The sequence below is a fragment of the Cajanus cajan genome, chromosome 6 (genome assembly GCF_000230855.2).
Source record: "Cajanus cajan strain Asha chromosome 6, NIPB_CcT2T_4, whole genome shotgun sequence".
Lineage (NCBI taxonomy): Eukaryota > Viridiplantae > Streptophyta > Magnoliopsida > Fabales > Fabaceae > Cajanus > Cajanus cajan.
In genome coordinates this window covers 31,210,745-31,230,619 of record NC_138522.1, presented here as the reverse complement: position 1 = coordinate 31,230,619, position 19,875 = coordinate 31,210,745, and the positions used below count along the sequence as shown (strand labels likewise).

The 19,875-nt window shown below is 40.8% G+C and overlaps 1 protein-coding gene across 1 annotated transcript; it reads left to right on the top strand.

Annotated features, from left to right (window-relative positions):
• Window positions 1-2,595: 2,595 nt before the first annotated feature.
• Window positions 2,596-18,464, top strand: LOC145958632 (uncharacterized). The gene is made up of 2 exons (XM_083076138.1): window positions 2,596-2,836; window positions 18,277-18,464. Exons 1-2 carry the CDS (start codon window positions 2,596-2,598, stop codon window positions 18,462-18,464), a joined length of 429 nt encoding a protein of 142 aa, XP_082932264.1.
• The last annotated feature ends 1,411 nt before the right edge of the window (window positions 18,465-19,875 follow it).

Sequence of the window (19,875 nt, the reverse complement as noted above, 5' to 3'; positions counted from 1 at the left end):
TATGCAGGATTGGTTAAAAAGGTTTTTTCTTCTGAAAGCTTATCGTCTGCACAGGGAAAATGATTCTAAAACAAAAACTGTTCTTTAAGATAGTAAATTAAATAAGTATGGTATTCATATAAAGATAGTTGTAATGGACGATAAGCATTGGAGGAATTTTTCAGTAGATTAAATCAACTGAATAAGAATAAGTCTAAAACATTGAAAAATAATGCAAGTATTTTTATACTAGTTCGCTCGAACTGAGCTACGTCCAGTCTCCTTCAAATGAAGGGCTCCACTAGATATTCAATGAAGTAAAAGTATTGTTTGTTCAGCCTCTTCAAGCTTGCAGTGAGTATTATAGACCAGCTAGGTCACGAACACTCCTAGTCGGCCAACTTCACTCATTGGTCCTAGTATTCTTTAATCAGCCTCTTCAGGCTAGTAGTGAGTATTCTAGACCACCCAGATCACAACCATTCCTGGTCCCAAGTCTTATCAACCACTATTGGCTTGTCAACTTCACTCGCTGACGCTAGTATTCTTTGCTCAACCACTTCTGCCTCTTAGTGAGTATTATCGACCAACACCCAGCCTGCTAGCTTCACCACTAGCGCTAGTATTCTTTGTTCAGCCACTTCTGGCTTGTAGTGAGTATTCTTTGAAAAGCCTTTCTAGGCTTGTACAAGTATTCTTTCCCTAGCCTCTTCGGGCTTTACATATGATAACTTAGTCGGTTTGGTTTAAGTGTTTGGTTTACTCTCATAGAGAGGATACAAATAATGTTTACACTCACTAAGGTATGCACCCTTAGTCTTACAACGATTGAGTGTGTCATTTACTCTCATAGAGAGGATACAAAGATTTCTACACTCACTAAAGTTTATGTTCCTAATTTAAACTTAGAACTCCTTAGTCTATAGAGATAAATACACTATGGTAGATTTCACGATATACGCTCTTTCTCTGATTTCATTGCTTCGTAGGCTGGATATCACTCTTTATTAATACCAAGGCCAGCCTTTTAAGGTTTTAAGTAGTGATGTATATATAGTCTTGTAGAATTTTTTCGTTGCAAGTGTCTGTTGAAGCAGAATATAGTCGTTCATGACTAGTTCGATCTTCTCATTTAATGCTTATGATTTTTCATTAAATGTTGCTTCCTTTTCATAAACATTGCATGAATTCTTCTTTACTTTGTTAGCAATAGTGTTTGAGTTTAGCAGAGACCTAGGAACCTTTTTGTCCTTTTTCGGTCACGTAGTTGTAGAGCGCTCTCCTTATCTGAAAAAGTAATGTACTTTTTCTAACACATGCATGCTTTTACTTTTGCATTCTTTTCTTCTTCTTTTGTTCCTTTGATCACGCTATCATTTTGAGGGCATTTTAATGATCATAGAAAATGCCTTACTTTGTCCTTTGAGACTTGATTCTTCATAGGCTTGTGTGGTAGTCTTCGTCTGCGTTTGATAGTCTTACGCGTCTCAAGTCTTGACCTTCGCCTGAGCATTTGACATTGATGCTTTTGTTGAGATTCATAGTGGTAAATCAACTCACCTCTGGAGATTGAAGATTTTGATGATACCAAAGTGTGGAACAAGGCTAATCAAGGACATCAACAAGTCAAAAACAAAGTCAAGAGGAAAAATATGACTATCATGTTGTAATAGGAGTAGCTCATAATTTCTGTTATTTTGTTGAGCTTATTTTTTCTTGTGTGTGCTTTGTGCTTGAGCTAATCTGTATCTGTACTGTCCAGGTCGGATACCGACCTAGTCTCCTCCACGTGGATAGTCAATTACAATCTTGGCCGACTCGCTCTCTCTGAGTCACTCGGTATATAGCCGACTTGGCTTCTTTGTGTAAGCTACGCTAGTCAAGTACCGATCTTACTCGCCTATAAGAGCCTACCCAGTCATTATCTGACTAGACACCCCGTGTGGGCCTAGTCGGTCAAGGGCCGATCCAACCTTCGCACGAAGAAGCTATCCGATAGCAAGGGCGAGGCCCCACCTTTACTTACCAAGTATTTTCCAAATTAGAACGGTTAAAGAAATCCCTACATTCTCGGGGCCCATGAGGCCCGTAAACAAGAAACTATAAAACCAAAAACCCTAGAGTTGAGAAGGCAGAGTACACTTTTGAATGCTCTGGATCTAAGGCTTAACCTAGGAAGAAACCCTATTCCACCCTTTGGCCGGAACATTTTGGCGCCCACCGTGGGGCTATGGTGAAACTTTTCCTACGCCCCAAGTAATACAGAAGAACCTGCACTTTACCATGGCAAGAGGTGGCACATCAAATAACAACTCACAACATCCTACTATGGAGGAGATGATGGCATTGATCAATGGCTTAAGGGAGGAGAATGCACGATCCAGGGAGAGAGAGGCGGCCATTCAACGAGAGAATGAAGAGATCAGGAGGCGAGCGGATGAGATGCAAGCCATGATAGTGGCCAGCGCCAGGACGGTGGAGGAAGATGTCATGATGGAAGTCCCTAGGGATTTTTGACCTTTCTCGGAAGCCATAGAGGTCGAGACCATCCTGAGGGATCATTGGGTTCCCCAAGTCGAGCCTTTCGATGGAACTCAGGATCCCAGTCAGCACTTGATGGATTTTCGAGCTCAGATGCTGATTTGTGGAGGGAGTATGGAAGTCCGCTACAAGCTGTTCATGGGAACGCTCAAGAAGGCAGCACTTGATTGGTTTAGTGGTCTCCCTGACCGATCAATCACCGACTTTGATGTCTTTAGTCGGCTCTTCATGGCACAGTTCACCACTAACAAGAAGAAACCACCTATCACATCGGACTTGTTCGACCTCAAACAACAACGCGAGGAGTTGCTGAAGGGTTTTTCGCAAAGGTTCAATGATGATGGAATCATGCTTTGGAGTGTAAGAGGTGACATACTCAAAGAACCAAGAGGAGTTGGCTAGACATGAAGGTTTGGGCCAGTCAGGGCCCAATGGGCCTGATGGGCCTGGGAAGGCCCAAGTTGAACTTTTCATGGGCCATATTTTGTTATAGCTATTTTCATATGTTTTGTATACATCATGTTAGTATAGGTATCATATATTTTGGTCTTGTATTTTGGACCACATAGAGTAGCATTTTAGGTTTTAGGCTAGTTGGGCCTAGTTTTGGGCTTCATGGGCCTTTGGGCTTTTGGTACCCAATATTGGGCTCATTTTCATTCTTGTAATTTTTCCTTTCCATTGTAATTGTTTGACCAATGTAATTAGGTCATTAGAATAGGAAAATACAAGGAATACTAAAGTATGCTAATTAGGTTAAATTAGGTTTAATTTGGAAGTCATTTAAGTTACATTTGAGTCACATGTTTAGCACCATGGGTGGCTGAACATGTGCCACTCAAATTAACCCTAAATGACTCTCAAATCACACCTAAATGCACCTTGGCACCTAAATTTTCGGACTTACACATGTGCACCAAAGTTTGAATTCAAAATTCAAATTTGAATTCAAACTTTAGGCGCCATTTTGTGAGGCTTTAGTTTAGGCACCTATGGGTCATAATTCCGTGCATACTTAAGCCATTCTTTCACCTTTTGTATTCACTTTTGATCATAATTGAAATTTGTGAGCCATTGGCCGAGTTTCCTCTCTCAAAAGTCCCTTAGAGTTCATCTTCAAAACCTTAGGATTTCACCTTAGAATCCTCCTCTTTGAAGTGTGCTCTCCATTGATGCTTGAGCTTGGATGCTTCCCTCCTAGTTCTAGGTTGAGTGCATTCGTGAGTTCTTAAGCTTCTAAGTGTTCTTGAGTTGAAGAATCAAGCCTCCATTGAAGAAGATCCGGCCTAAGCAAATCCGTGGAGAAGATCATCCATCACTTCTCCTAAGTTTGCTATCATTTTTGGTATCAAGAGCAAGGTCTTCAAGGAGATAAGTTCTTCATCTTGTTTTGGTCCGATTGTTTTTGTGTTCTTTGTGTTCTAAGTGTCTTGTTTGAGTTTCTTTTCGGATCTACATGCTTTTTATCATATTTTGTTCCATAGATCCATTGGTTGATTGTTCTTGAATTTCTTCCTTAATCAACTTGTTTACGACCTATTAGCTTGTGCTTGTTTTTTATTTTAATTTTGAGTCTCTCCATTCCTAATATGTGTCCGTGATTGGACTGCATACATTGCATTTAGATTTTGGTTTTTAATCCATGTTTTGTCTTAGTATGTTTGTGTAGTCTTTATATGTCTTAAAATTCCTTGAATAGCATGTTGACCTAAATTTCTTTGTGTCTTGTTCATCAATTTGTTGTTCTCGGTTTGCTTATTGTTCTTGCCTCCTATATGTGCTTTTTCTTTTACCTTATTGTGTTCATAACTTGCTATTAGTTCTAGTAAGTTTCTTTAGAGTTAGGTTTCCATTGTGTCTTAAGTTTTCAAATCACATTTCCATTGAAAAATCTTATAAAAAATTTTGTGACTCAAAATTTCAAGTGCTTAATCTTACTTCTAGTGCACTATCTTTTGGATTCAAATTTTAAAAAGTAAATAGGCTGAAAACAGAGACAAAAACAGAGCCTAAATCAAAAGAAAAGTACAAATATTCAAAGAAGAAAAGTGTACAAAAGAATCCAAGACAAAACCTAAAAACTAGTGCACTACTTTCCTTGTTTTCACTTGAATTTTTGTCTAACTTGTAGTCACGGTTTCTATAGCTTGGAATCTTAGAAAAATTTGAAACAAAAGGCAAATATACTCTCTGGACTCTTAACTTGAATATAGAAAAAGAAAGAATTAAAAAAAAAATTAGAGAAAGCATTTTAAAGTGAAAAAGCCGAGAGGTGTACATTGGTGAAAAATCACTTGATTCCTTGTTATTGTTTTGACTACTACTTGTGCTATACTTATCCAATTGCTTTCAAAATTTTTTTGTTTTGTTCATCTACTCTAGTACCTATCTAGGAACATTCCTAACTGAGTGCTAGCTTTATTTGGAGTCTTATTTTCCAGTTTTACTTGTTGAACCTCTTTGAGTCTTGTCATATATACATATTACTCTTAACTTTTGGTATAAGCTTTCCAAATTGTGCTTTATTGCTTGTCTAGTTTTCTTTCAATAATTTCCCTGTTCTGGAAGTGGCCTCAAATCCTTGCTCAAGGATCAAGCATTGCTCAACAAAGAGTAGGAAAAGTTTGGACACTAAGACCTAAAAATTTGACCTAATTTAGTGACCAAAACATCTCCTAAACTTCCTTCACTTGAGTGACCATTCCTTTCACCTTGTGAGTCAGCCACCATTAACCTCTTTGTTGTGTTTCTTTTGCAGGTCCAGTAGCATCATATTGAAGGATTAGTGGCTGTAGACCCCTAAAATTGTCCGGGTCGGAAATAAAGCTTGAAGACTCTCGAAGACTGAAGGATAATCAGCCAGAAGGACTCCTCGAAGGCCCTAGGAGGGTTCTCTGTAGGTCTAGAGGTCTTAGAATAGCTAAAAATAAGGAAGTGGAGGGAAAAAGCCCAATACGGCCGTACTGAACTTAATACGGCCGTATTGAAGCTTCAATACGGCCGTACTGAAGTCAGTACAACCGTATTGACACTTCAATACGACCGCTGCGAACTCAATACGGGCGTATTGAAATTTCTGACTTTCAATACGACCGTATTGAACTCCAATACGACCGTATTGAAGTTCAAAAATTTCAATACGGCCGTATTGGCCCTGTAGGCCGTACTGCGCCTATTCCCTATAAATATGACGTCAATTGGACGTCATTTGACACTTTTTCACACAGTTTTGACTCCCTCCTTGAGTATTCTGGGGTTTTTGAGCAGTGTTCTGCCCTAGAAATCTCTCTGGGAGTCGATCCGACGAAGTTCTTGAGCCCCGAGCCATTTTGCTTGAGGATCGAATCTAGTCGAGGGGAAATCTTTTTGATTCCCTTAGTAAAAATTTTGTTCTAGGAGAGCGAGGAGCGGGCTTGTAGAGCGAGGGAACGCCAAAAACGCTTCCCAGTTCTTTCAATATATAAAAGCACGCTTCAAGAGGTTTCCCTTCAATCCTTCCTTTTACTGCTTTCTGTGTGCATATTTAAACTGTCATCATGTAGATAGTCAATTTATAATTGCTTAGAATAAATAGGGGTAATTTAGTAATTTTACACTGTTCTTTTAAAAATAATCTGTCATAGGGAACCCGAAAGGGGCGTCGTGGGGTGCTAACACCTTCCCCACGCGTAACCGACTCCCTTACCCAACTCTGGTTGTAGCGGCCAAAGTTGATTTTTAAATCAATTGCCTTATCCCTTTTTCCAATGTTTTGAGTAAAACATTGGTGGCGACTCCACGAACCCTCCTTTTGCGAAAACCACTAAACCATGGAGGGTCCCGCTTGGGATTAATATGGATTAGTGAGACTTTAAATAAATAAATTGGATAAGATCGACAAGGTCTCAGTTTGAGAACAAGTCATTCTAATAATCCAATACATTTTCAAAACCAAAATAAAAGAGTCCAACCATCCTTCGCGAATGCCGAAAGCCCGTTTCGGGCCGGTGGCGACAGATGGCGACTCCACTGGGGAAGCCTCGAGAGTCAGTCCCATTTAGTGACAGATTATTTTTAACAAATAATAGTTAAAATTACTTTATTACCCCTCACTTGTATGATAACATGTTTATCTATTTGGCTTTAATAACTGTTGTATTTTTAAATTTACGCAATTGTTTGAAATAAAAACTGTACACAAACCTTTGCACACAACAGTTCCCTCTATACCCGGGGGCATGAGTGATTAACCATAGGGAGTGGATGTTAGTACGGCCGGTTGTCGAATGGGTCTATAGGTGCCCGTAGACCGTTGTCGGAAAACATCACTCAAGGTGATAACCATGAACTTGAGTCCGACGGTGCGTTGGAACTTTCCATCGACCTACGACGAGAGGAATTGGGTCCCTATAATGGGGGCACCTTGGGGGCCTTGGACTGGTGAGAACAGTTAGAACCTACCTTGAATATGCACCATTTCTGCAGGAGACCCCTACCTCGTGATTCGCTCGTGACTGTTCGTGGATGAGTGAATTGTTTGTGCATTGTTTATGTGAAATTGTTTGAGCATACATTGCATTTCTTTAAACATACAACATTCCTATTCTTTTAAAAATAAGAATAAATAGGAATAAGAATCTTCCATTATACGGTGTTAACATCTACCTTCATCACATTCATATAGGTAGTTTCCCTTTTCACCCAAAAAAATACAAAAAATATATAAAATAAAAAATACCCAAAAAAAGAAAAAAAGGGTTATTTATCCAGACCAAGCAATATCATGCATCATCTTAGGAACATCCTAAAAACATGATAATGCTTAGTTGAATAAACACTATGCATGCATATTCAACCTTCATCATCTCATATCATGCATATAGATCATGGAGAGATCTAGGAGTCATTCATACATCTCTCCTAGTAATTCATTAATAAACATTAATAAAAAGAAAGAAATAATCGATGCGTATGTTCAAGATGGATCGCACGCCATTTGTTATTAAGTGTAAGCCAACAACCGCGCCAAGCAAGCGCACATCAACTCCATTGTTGGTAATCAAGACAAACAAAGGGGAAGGTCCAACACCATTAAGGATCACAGTTCCAAGGCCTTTCCCTTGCAAATCAAATAAGGCTGTGCCATGGATATACGACATCCACTCTTCTGCCGACAGCGATATCTCCAACATCGTTGGACTTGGGGGCATGACTAGGAGTGGCAGGATCTACACTCCCGAAGATCTTCATGATAAAGCCCCCAAGAATAAAGAAAAAGAAGAAAAGAAAACCGAGGAAAAAGAATCCGAGGAGGAGACAGACGAGCTGTTAAAATATATCCGACAGAGCGAGTACTCCATCGTGGATCAACTTCATAAGACGCCAGCAAAGATTACGCTGTCGTCGTTGATCCGAAGCTCCGAACCGCATCGACAAGATCTGTTGAAAGTCTTGAACGAGGCATATGTGTCGCACACAATCTCCCAAGACGAGTTTGAGGGGATTGTTAGTCACATCAAGGCTAATGATCACCTCACCTTCATCGATGAAGAAATCCCCGCCGAGGGATCAAACCACAACAAACCCTTGCACATCTCTATAAAGTGCAAGGAGTATCACATCGCTAAAGTCTTGGTAGATAATGGATCTTCCTTGAATGTGATGCCAAAAAGAACGCTCAAGCAATTGGCAATCAAGGGAGTCCAAATGCGCCCGAGCAACATGATCGTTCGAGCCTTCGATGGTTCTAAAAGAGAAGTGGTGGGAGAGATCAATCTTCCAATCCAAATTGGACCCACTATCTTTAATGTCGAATTCCAAGTGATGGACATCACTCCTGCATACAGCTGTCTCCTCGGCCGACCTTGGATTCATGATGCGAAAGCTGTACCTTCTACGCTCCACCAGAAAGTCAAATTCATTGTGGGTGACAAGCTGGTGACTGTACAAGCTGAAGATGACATACTCATCAGCAAGCCATCCAACATACCTTATGTGGATGCAGCAGAGGAAGCTTTGGAAACCGCCTTCCAAGCATTGGAAATTGCCAATGTTGAAACGTTTCCTCGAGAAATGAAGAAGGTAGCTCATATGCTCACAAAGAACGGATACTTGCCAGGACAAGGATTAGGCAAGGACTCCCAAGGAATCCCGGAGCTACCCATTATCAAGGATAATCCGGGGAAACAAGGGTTAGGATACAACCCTGTTAAAGATCAAAGAACGAAGAGGAATCAAGATCCTTCTCGACGTTCTTTAAGCCAGATCTTTAGGAAGGCCGGTTCACAAGCGTCAAGGCCGGTCGTCGTCGTCAAAATATTTTTTTCCTTCCGATAGGGATGTATAGACTCAGTGACTATTAGAGATCACTCCTCGGGGACAGCCCGACCCCCGAGCCTCGATAGGGCACATGTTTCCGCTGCGATTATAATAAAATCATTCTTCATTAATTCTTTATTGCTTCTTTTCTCGCTTGCAATAAAATTCTAGACCACATTATTTTAACCCTGTTTGAATAAACATGAATGAGGTTTAAATCATCTTAATAATAATAAACCCGCATCATTTTTATGTGGAAGTGTGTGTGTCAACTTGGAGCACCTTTTCTTGGCCTCAATAAGTGCCGTCATGGATAAAATAAATCCATTCAGGACAAAAATCCTAAAAAACAAAAAGCTCGGCAGGAAACCCAAAAAGGGGGCTGCACAAAAATAAGAGCAAAAGACCCGCTAGGAATCCCACAAAAGGGTGACCTAGGCAAAAATTAGGGTTACAAAATAATGAACAAAAACAAAAGCCCGCTAAGACATCACAAATGGGTGTTTTAGGCAAAAGTTAGGGCCGTCAAAAAAAGAAAAACAAAATAAATCCATGATGGTACCATCAATTGAATTCAACAAGGGGCTCAAGAAAAGCTATCCAAGTTGTCAAAACACAATCATTAATAACAAAGATGTGCTTAACCTCATAAGTGTTTAATCGAACAAGCCTAAACACATAAGCCTACCATGGCCAGCCATTCTTACAAAAACCATTTTTTAAAAATAAAATAATCCCCTCTAAAACACAAACCTTTGAAAATATATCCTTTCCTTCTTTTCTCTCTTGTCCCAAATGATTTTTGAATAATCTAGTGGAAACATGGAGATATAGTGGTCAATAGGAGGGTTGACACATCTTCTAAAGAAAGGGAAGAATCATTTGGTTGATGACACCAAATCTCAAATATAATACGCATCATTCCTCGGTTACAGAAGTCGGCAGAGCACAGTCCGTCTGGAGGAATGGCAAAATCCAAACACAAAAACGCATCGGTTAATTCTTTTGAAAAAAAAGAATCAAATAGAATTAGGTGCATCATACTGCATACATGCATACAGATGATAGGTGTACTGGAAGATCGCTTATTCTCTGTTTATTGAAAAAACAAAAAATATAAACCTCAGAAAAACAATACGCCCGTATCATGTTCAGTACGCCCGTACCAAAATTAGGGTTATGAACAAATTTTCAATTCAATACGGGCATACTGAAATGAATAACGGCCGTATTGGCAATAACAGAAATCCTCCCTCACATCAATGACAAAATTCCTCCAAGAAGAAGAGGATAAGGGGAGCGATTCATTTTTTCCAAAAATAAAATAATTAAACTTGCATTTTGTGCATCGCGCACATTAATTGCACATTCAAAGACCTCATCATGAGGCAATTGCATAAAATAGAAAAATAGAAAAATTGCTTGTGTATGACAGCAGCAAACAAAATGCAAAGATTCAGAAAATCAACAGCGTCATACAGAATAACTGAGCCTGGAGAGGCTTGCCGAAAGAATACTCTCAAAATAATTGAGCCTGGAGAGGCTCGCCGAAATAATACTCTCAAAATAACCGAGCCTGGAGAGGCTTGCCGAAATAATACTCTTTCAGAATAATTGAGCCTGGAGAGGCTCGCCGAAATAATACTCTCAAAATAACTGAGCCTGGAGAGGCTTGCCGAAATAATACTCTTTCAGAATAACTGAGCCTGGAGAGGCTCGCCGAAATAATACTCTCAAAATAACTGAGCCTGGAGAGGCTCGCCGAAATAATACTCTCTCATAATAACTGAGACATTTCTGTACAGAAAAAGCTGAAAAACAACAGAAAAGGCAAAAATACAGAAAAAGCCAAAAAATGACAAAAAAGGCAAAAATACAGAAAAAGCCAAAAAATGACAAAAAAGACAAACATACAGAAAAAGTCAAAAGTCGACAGAAAAAAGACAAAGATTTCACATCTTTCGAAATAACTGAGCCTGGAGAGGCTTGCCGAAACAATACTCATTCAGAATAATTGAGCCTGGAGAGGCTCGCCAAAATAATACTCCACATCAAAGAATAATTGAGCCTGGAGAGGCTCGCAAAAACAATACTCCCCAGAGGAAACCTCAACTCATGCTCTTGGATTCAAAATCCCCAGCAAGAGTTATCAAGCAAGATCGTCAAAATCTCCCAAAGGAAGTACGATCATCCAAGTAATATATCCAAGTCAAAGGACTTCAGACTTCCTCAGTGGAAAGTAGCTCTCCGACTCAGGCATTGAGTGAAGCTAAGCCTGAAGAGGCTTTCTAAATAATACTCTGGGATGAATAAAAACTTCAAATCCCCAATCGCCTACTAAAGAGGCATCTCTTCAAAAGGAAGACCAATAAACTATTCCCCAAGTGGAATTTGGCTCTCAGCCTAACAAATGAACGTCAAGATGATCTGCCTAAACAAAAGAGGCCAATCAACATCAATCCCCAGCGGATGATCGCCTATCCAAGAGGCATCCCCACAAAAGGGGAAGAAAATCAAAAAGATTAATAAAATTCCCCAAGCGGAATTTGGCATCCCGCCAAAACATCGAACATCAAGACTATCTGCCTAACAGAAGAGGCCAGTCAAAAAAATCAACATGTCAACATCCCTAGCGGATAACAGCCTACACAGAGGCAACAAAATCCAAAAATTAAAAAGAGTTACCCGAATAAGGATAACCGGGATACTCCACCTACGTCAAAAGGACGTCAGCCAAACATAAGGCATCGCTCGACTCAGAGAGAAAGAGCATCTGTGTCTACACCCCAAGGAGTCAGAAATTCCCCATGGGTACCAACAATGCAACGCAAGTTGGGGCACAGGAACCTGTGAATGACTGCACATCCCGTAGACGGATCCCTGCATTATCCAGCCCTCAGTGGCACCAAAATCAAAATCAACATCCAGAATCCCCAGCGGATAACAGCCTACACAGAGGCAGCGAAAAATCAGAAAATCAAAAAGAGTTACCCGAACAAGGATAACCGGGATACTCCACCAACGTCGAAAGGACGTCAGCCAATCATAAGGCACCGCTCACATCAGAAAGAGCATCTTTGTGTCTATACCCCAAGGAGTCAGAAATTCCCCAAGGGTACCAACAATGCAATGCAAGTTGGGGCACAGGAACCTGTGAATGACTGCACATCCCCTAGACGGATCCCTGCGTTATCCAGCCCTCAGCGGCACAAAAATCAAAAAAACAACCGTCGAAGCAGCATCGTGGACTGTGGAGACAAAATCATCACCAAATCCCTGGAAAGGAGATATTCACGCTACCCCGTCGTCACAAACACGGAGGTATGTAGCTTCCGGCTCGGGCAATGAGAGAAGCTATCTCTGGAAAAGGGGTACTCACCGCTTACCGTTGTCACAAAGGTACTTAGTTTCCGGCTCAAACAAAGAGTGAAGCTAAGCCTGGAAGGACGGTACTTACAGCTTCCAGCTTGGGCAACAAGCAAAGCAAGGCCTGGAGAGGCAAAACTCACACTGCTTACCGTTGTCACAAGGGTACTTAGCTTCCGGCTCGAACAAAGAGTGAAGTTAAGCCTGGAGAGACGGTACTCACAGCTTCCAGCTTGGGCAACAAGCAAAGCAAGGCCTGGAGAGGCAAAACTCACACTGCTCACCGTCGTCGCAAAGGTGCTTGGTTTCCGGCTCGAACAAAGAGCGAGACTAAGCCTGGAGAGGCGAAACTCACACCGCTCACCGTCGTCACAAAGGTACTTAGCTTCCGGCTCGAACAAAGAGTGAAGCTGAGCCTGGAGAGGCGGTACTCAACCATCAGCGTCATCAGAGGCGCGTTGATGTCCAACTTCCGGCTCGGGCGTCGAGTGAAGTTGGCCTTGGAGAAGGTAAACTCAGCTACCGAGGATGTCAGAAGCGCCGAAGTATGCACCCACCTGGAGAGGCTACTCAACATTTTCCCACCGGAAGACGCTACAAGTCAGAAGGTCGGCACAATACCCGGACAATTGGGTCAACTCCTTTACTTGTCAGCCGGTATACCAAAAGGCCGTCCGACTAAGTAAAGGGGGGGCAGCTGTAGACCCCTAAAATTGTCCGGGTCGGAAATAAAGCTTGAAGACTCTCGAAGACTGAAGGATAATCAGCCAGAAGGACTCCTCGAAGGCCCTAGGAGGGTTCTCTGTAGGTCTAGAGGTCTTAGAATAGCTAAAAATAAGGAAGTGGAGGGAAAAAGCCCAATACGGCCGTACTGAACTTAATACGGCCGTATTGAAGCTTCAATACGGCCGTACTGAAGTCAGTACAACCGTATTGACACTTCAATACGACCGCTGCGAACTCAATACGGGCGTATTGAAATTTCTGACTTTCAATACGACCGTATTGAACTCCAATACGACCGTATTGAAGTTCAAAAATTTCAATACGGCCGTATTGGCCCTGTAGGCCGTACTGCGCCTATTCCCTATAAATATGACGTCAATTGGACGTCATTTGACACTTTTTCACACAGTTTTGACTCCCTCCTTGAGTATTCTGGGGTTTTTGAGCAGTGTTCTGCCCTAGAAATCTCTCTGGGAGTCGATCCGACGAAGTTCTTGAGCCCCGAGCCATTTTGCTTGAGGATCGAATCTAGTCGAGGGGAAATCTTTTTGATTCCCTTAGTAAAAATTTTGTTCTAGGAGAGCGAGGAGCGGGCTTGTAGAGCGAGGGAACGCCAAAAACGCTTCGCAGTTCTTTCAATATATAAAAGCACGCTTCAAGAGGTTTCCCTTCAATCCTTCCTTTTACTGCTTTCTGTGTGCATATTTAAACTGTCATCATGTAGATAGTCAATTTATAATTGCTTAGAATAAATAGGGGTAATTTAGTAATTTTACACTGTTCTTTTAAAAATAATCTGTCATAGGGAACCCGAAAGGGGCGTCGTGGGGTGCTAACACCTTCCCCACGCGTAACCGACTCCCTTACCCAACTCTGGTTGTAGCGGCCAAAGTTGATTTTTAAATCAATTGCCTTATCCCTTTTTCCAATGTTTTGAGTAAAACATTGGTGGCGACTCCACGAACCCTCCTTTTGCGAAAACCACTAAACCATGGAGGGTCCCGCTTGGGATTAATATGGATTAGTGAGACTTTAAATAAATAAATTGGATAAGATCGACAAGGTCTCAGTTTGAGAACAAGTCATTCTAATAATCCAATACATTTTCAAAACCAAAATAAAAGAGTCCAACCATCCTTCGCGAATGCCGAAAGCCCGTTTCGGGCCGGTGGCGACAGTGGCGGATTAAACACTTGATTAAGTGTTGGAAAATTTGCACAACAATCCGTCACTAAATTGGTCACCAAAACCGCCATTTATTGCTTTCTAGGCTAGTTTAAATTTTGCAATCTCTCTTGTATTTTAAAATCAATTTGTAAAGCTTGGAGGGAGTATTAAGAAGCTGGTCAGGTATATCTAAATCCTTGTTAGCATCCTCACGTGTAGTGCTAGTGGAAGTGGCTTGGAAATTTCATATGTTTCAAGCTTCCACTTAGGGAACCCGACTAGTTACTTATCTTGATTCCTTTAAGTTCTTTGTCTTTTAATTGCTTTATTTTGCTGCCTTGAAACGTCTAGACTTGTGTAGATTTACTTGCTCACGTTTAGTTTAGTCTCAAAAACAAACAATTTGTGAAAAAGCATTCAAAATTTTTGTGAAAAGTTTTGGGGAATTGGAAGTACCACAAAGGAGTTTAGTGATTTCCACTTGAAAAGGCTTGGTTATTAAGTGGCTCTTTGTAGCTCACCTCCCTTGATAGTGCAACTTGTACACTTAGACTTCCAAGTGCTATTTTCATTCCTAGAAAATACCAAAAACATTTTATAACTTTTTGCATAACATATAAAATCTTATTGCTTAATCATGAGTCAACATTCTCAAAGTAGTAGTGACTTTGAATCTCCTAAAAGTTTTAAAAGAATTGTCAAGGAGGTTGAGGCACTAAAACTTTGGAAGCATGATGAAATACTTCAAAAACAAAAAGAAAAACTTGAAAAGGAAGTACAAATCATGGCTTTAGAACAAGAGATTCAAAAGATTAAGCAACGAGAAGAAAAACTTTTGAAAAGATTGAATAAAAATAAAAGTCCAAAAGGTTCTTCTAGGAGCTCAACCAAGAGCTCCAATGATTCTCAAAGCCAAGAATATGATGGTAGTTTGAACATGGATGCATACTATCAACCTCATCCTAGGAGAGTCATTAAAGAAAACAAAGTGAGGGAATCAAGGGTTGATCTCCCTTACTTTCATGGAAAAGAAGATGTGGATGCCTACTTGGATTGGGAAATGAAAGTGGAGCAAATCTTCACTTGTCACCAAGTAGGTGAAGAAAGAAAAGTTCCCTTGGCCACCTTAGCTTTCCAAGGACAAGCTATGTATTGGTGGACATCCTTAGAGAGAGAGAGAAGACTTCACAATGACCCTCCAATCACTTATTGGAATGAGTTGAGGAGTGCTATGAGAAGAAGGCACATACCTTCTTATTATAGTAGGGAGCTTATGGATAAGCTCCAAAGACTCCAACAAAAGAATATGAGTGTTGAGGAGTATAGACAAAAGATGGAGTTGTATCTCATGAGGGCTGGCATAAGGGAAGAGGAAAGATTGACCATTGCTAGGTTTTTGAGTGGTCTAAATTTTGACATAAGAGATAGAGTTGAGTTACTCCCTTATAGGGACCTTGATGATTTGGTCCAACTTTGTATAAGGGTGGAACAAAAAAATTTAAGGAAAAATTCTTTAAAAGGAAAAACTCAAGCTAACTCTTATATCAAGAATGACTACAAGAGGGAGGGTCAATATGACTCTTCTAAAAGCTCTAGTAAAAGTCAAGAAAAAGAAAAAGAAAATGATAAAAATGTTGTCACTTCTAGTAGTAAAACTAGTGACATCAAATGCTTTAAATTTCTTGGGAGAGGCCATATAGCTTCTCAATGTCCAACTAAAAAGGTCATGATTTTGAGAGGACAAGACATTTATAGTAGTCTTGATGAATCTAGTTCTACCACTTCAAGTGGTAGTGAGACTAGTGAGGAAGATCCTAAAATTGAAAAGTTATATCCTGTGGATGGTGATCTTCTTATGATCAAAAGGCTTCTTGGAAGCCAACCTTGTCCCACTTCACTATCTCAAAGAGAGAACATCTTTCATACAAGATGTTTGGTTTCTAAAAGAACTTGTTCTCTCATTGTTGATAGTGGATCATGTTCTAATTGTTGTAGTACAAGGATGGTTAACAAGTTAGCCCTTACCACCATTCCTCACCCTCACCCTTATAAACTTCATTGGCTCAATGAAGGTGAGGAATTGGAGGTGAATCAACAAGTGAAGGTCAAGTTTTCTATAGGGGATTATAAAGACAAAGTTTTATGTGATGTGATCCCTATGGAAGCTTGTCATATTTTGCTTGGTAGGCCATGGCAATTTGATAAACAAACTATACATGATGGCCTCACTAACAAAATATCCTTCACTCATAAAAATAACGAAATTGTTTTTAATCCTTTAACACCATCCCAAGTGTTTGAGGATCAAAAGCAAATGATAAAGAAAAGAAACAAAGAAAAGAAAGAAGGAAAGAGTGTGGATAAATGGGACTCCACTAAGACCTTTATGACAAAAGAGAGTTATTTTATGACCAAACAAGACTTAAAAAGAACTCTCTTTATTCACAAAAGTCTTGACTCTTATCCTAATGCTGCCACTTATCTTAAAGTTGAGAATGAGGAACAAAATGAATTTCAAGTAAAGAATTCTTCTCAACTTCGAGATATAGTGAAGAAGGAGTGGACTATACCTAGTGTTACTCCTTATACTACTTCCTTGAAGGTGCACAAGGAAGGAAGTATTTCTTTAGATTTCATAAAGCACCCAATTTTCGGTTTACATTGTTTAGTAGATATAACTTGTAATAATCTATATTCTATGTTTGATCTTATGGGAAGTTCTTATTTTTTTGAACTTAATATGTTTCCTTCCCTACAAGACAGAAATAGATTATATGACTATGAGTATCTAATAAACAATCAAATCCAAAATTGTTTAGGACGTTTTTTAGTAGTATTTTCTTTATATTTTAGGAAAAGCCTAGGATACCATTTAGGGTACTTTAGGCAAGATATTGTAGTGTTTAAAAATCAGTCTTTTCATTGTCTTAGTCATAGTGTTCTTACATTTTTAGGTTTTACTTCTAGGTTATGCTTAGAAGAGGAGCCTATTTCTAGAGAGTCTAATATTTTATCTTTCTTTGTTAGGTTAGATACTAGGACTCCTCTTAGGATCCATGATCTTTTATCTTATCATGTTACTACTTATTCCTTGCATGTTTTATATGTAGGTGTTAATTTTTCTTCTTCCATTCATCCTCGAGATTTGAGGACAAATCCTTTTCAAGAGGGAGGGCATGATGGAATCATGCTTTGGAGTGCAAGAGGTGACATACTCAAAGAACCAAGAGGAGTTGGCTAGACATGAAGGTTTGGGCCAGTCAGGGCCCAATGGGCCTGATGGGCCTGGGAAGGCCCAAGTTGAACTTTTCATGGGCCATATTTTGTTATAGCTATTTTCATATGTTTTGTATACATCATGTTAGTATAGGTATCATATATTTTGGTCTTGTATTTTGGACCACATAGAGTAGCATTTTAGGTTTTAGGCTAGTTGGGCCTAGTTTTGGGCTTCATGGGCCTTTGGGCTTTTGGTACCCAATATTGGGCTCATTTTCATTCTTGTAATTTTTCCTTTCCATTGTAATTGTTTGACCAATGTAATTAGGTCATTAGAATAGGAAAATACAAGGAATACTAAAGTATGCTAATTAGGTTAAATTAGGTTTAATTTGGAAGTCATTTAAGTTACATTTGAGTCACATGTTTAGCACCATGGGTGGCTGAACATGTGCCACTCAAATTAACCCTAAATGACTCTCAAATCACACCTAAATGCACCTTGGCACCTAAATTTTCGGACTTACACATGTGCACCAAAGTTTGAATTCAAAATTCAAATTTGAATTCAAACTTTAGGCGCCATTTTGTGAGGCTTTAGTTTAGGCACCTATGGGTCATAATTCCGTGCATACTTAAGCCATTCTTTCACCTTTTGTATTCACTTTTGATCATAATTGAAATTTGTGAGCCATTGGCCGAGTTTCCTCTCTCAAAAGTCCCTTAGAGTTCATCTTCAAAACCTTAGGATTTCACCTTAGAATCCTCCTCTTTGAAGTGTGCTCTCCATTGATGCTTGAGCTTGGATGCTTCCCTCCTAGTTCTAGGTTGAGTGCATTCGTGAGTTCTTAAGCTTCTAAGTGTTCTTGAGTTGAAGAATCAAGCCTCCATTGAAGAAGATCCGGCCTAAGCAAATCCGTGGAGAAGATCATCCATCACTTCTCCTAAGTTTGCTATCAAATGAGGTCGCCTTGAGGATAGCGTCATTGGATGAAAAGATGGCAGTCATCGCTTTCCAGAAGGGTTTAAGGTCTGGAGCTTTTGACATCACGCTGGAGAGAGCGAATTGTCAAACGATGTTGGAGGTGAGAGCCTTCGCCCTGAGTCACATCAAGATGGAGGAAGTACAAATTAACAAGAGGGCAGCAGAAAGCCGAGAAACGGGGTAAGCAACAAGGAGGGCAATAAACACCTCCGACCGTGCTCGGATTGGAGTAAGCGACGTGACCGTTACAATATGAAAGAGGGTAATTACCGACAGGCAGATCATGGTGGTCGGGCAAGGGGCGAGTGGACACGACGCAACGAGGAAGAAAAGTTTACTCCACTCAATGTCCCTAGGAGGCAGATACTTCATGATGTCAACAGTGCATCGCTGTTTGAGTTTCCAGCAGCGATGGAGCGCCAGCTGGGTCCCTTCAAGACTGACTGGTGTGAATTTCATAGGACTCATGGGCATTCCACGGAAAATTGTTTTGTCCTTGGAAGACAGATTGAACGCTTGATAAAGAGGGACGCCTGAAAAATTTTGTGGCAGGAAAACAGGAGGAGGGCTCATCGGACAGGTGACATCGACGTGCACAGGACGACGCAAGGAGGGACATGCATAGAGAGAGGACCCCCCTGAAGGACACCCCAGCAAAGGCATCTGAGGTCCACCAACAAGCGATTCATGGGGACTTCAACACGGTGGCAGGAAGATTTGCAGGAGGAGGAGTCACCTCGGCTGCTCGAAAAAGGTACACACGCTCCGTCCTGTCAGTGTCGAAAATCCGCCGACCTCCCCAACCCACGATTTCCTTCTCGGAGGCCGACTACAAAGGAGTAGCTTCTCATGAGGATGATCCTATCGTCATTTCGACGATAGTGGGCTATAACATGAAGCGCGTTCTGGTCGACTAGAGAAGCTCGGCCGACATCCTCTTTTGGGAACTTTCGTGGGAATGAAGATCCCCAACGATCGACTGATACCCTACATGGGAACCCTAGTAGGTTTTGCAGGAGATCAGGTTATGGCTAGGAGGTATGCTGATCTAGAAACGACCTTCAGTCAAGGCTCGCAGATGAACACAGTGACCATCCGGTACTTAGTGGTGAATGCTCAATCGTCTTACAACATACTCATCGTCAGGCCCACGTTGAACAAACTAGGGGCCGTTGTGTCAACATCGCATCTAAAGTTGAAGTACCCATTGCCGAATGGGGATGTCAGAGTCCTCAAAGTAGATCAAGAGGTCACCCTAAGGTGACGCGGATAGTTTGAAGGTGAGAAGGCATTTATATTCTACACCAGCTGAAAAACACATTCATTCCATTGAGCTGGATCCTAGGATGGGGCAGTTTGATCACCGACCCGCCCTTGTGGAAGATGTCAAGGAAGTAGCAATGATGGAAGGAAGAACGGTGAAGATCGGTACCTCTTTAACCCCAGAAAACGAAGAAAGGTTGGTCAAGGTTCTAAAAGAAAATGCATCGGCATTTGCATGGCACTCTAGCGACATGCCTGGCATTGACCCTGATTTCCTGTGCCACAAGCTAGCTATAGACCCCAATGCAAAAGTAGTAATCCAGAAGAGGAGG

What these genes read in the sequence shown, in the direction of transcription:
- LOC145958632 (XM_083076138.1), top strand. Translation starts at nt 2,596, where the DNA reads ATGGATTTTCGAGCTCAGATGCTGATTTGTGGAGGGAGTATGGAAGTC. An exon ending in ACGCGAGGAGTTGCTGAAGG is followed by an intron (nt 2,837 to 18,276) that starts GTTTTTCGCAAA and finishes CCTTGAGGATAG; the next exon opens with CGTCATTGGATGAAAAGATG.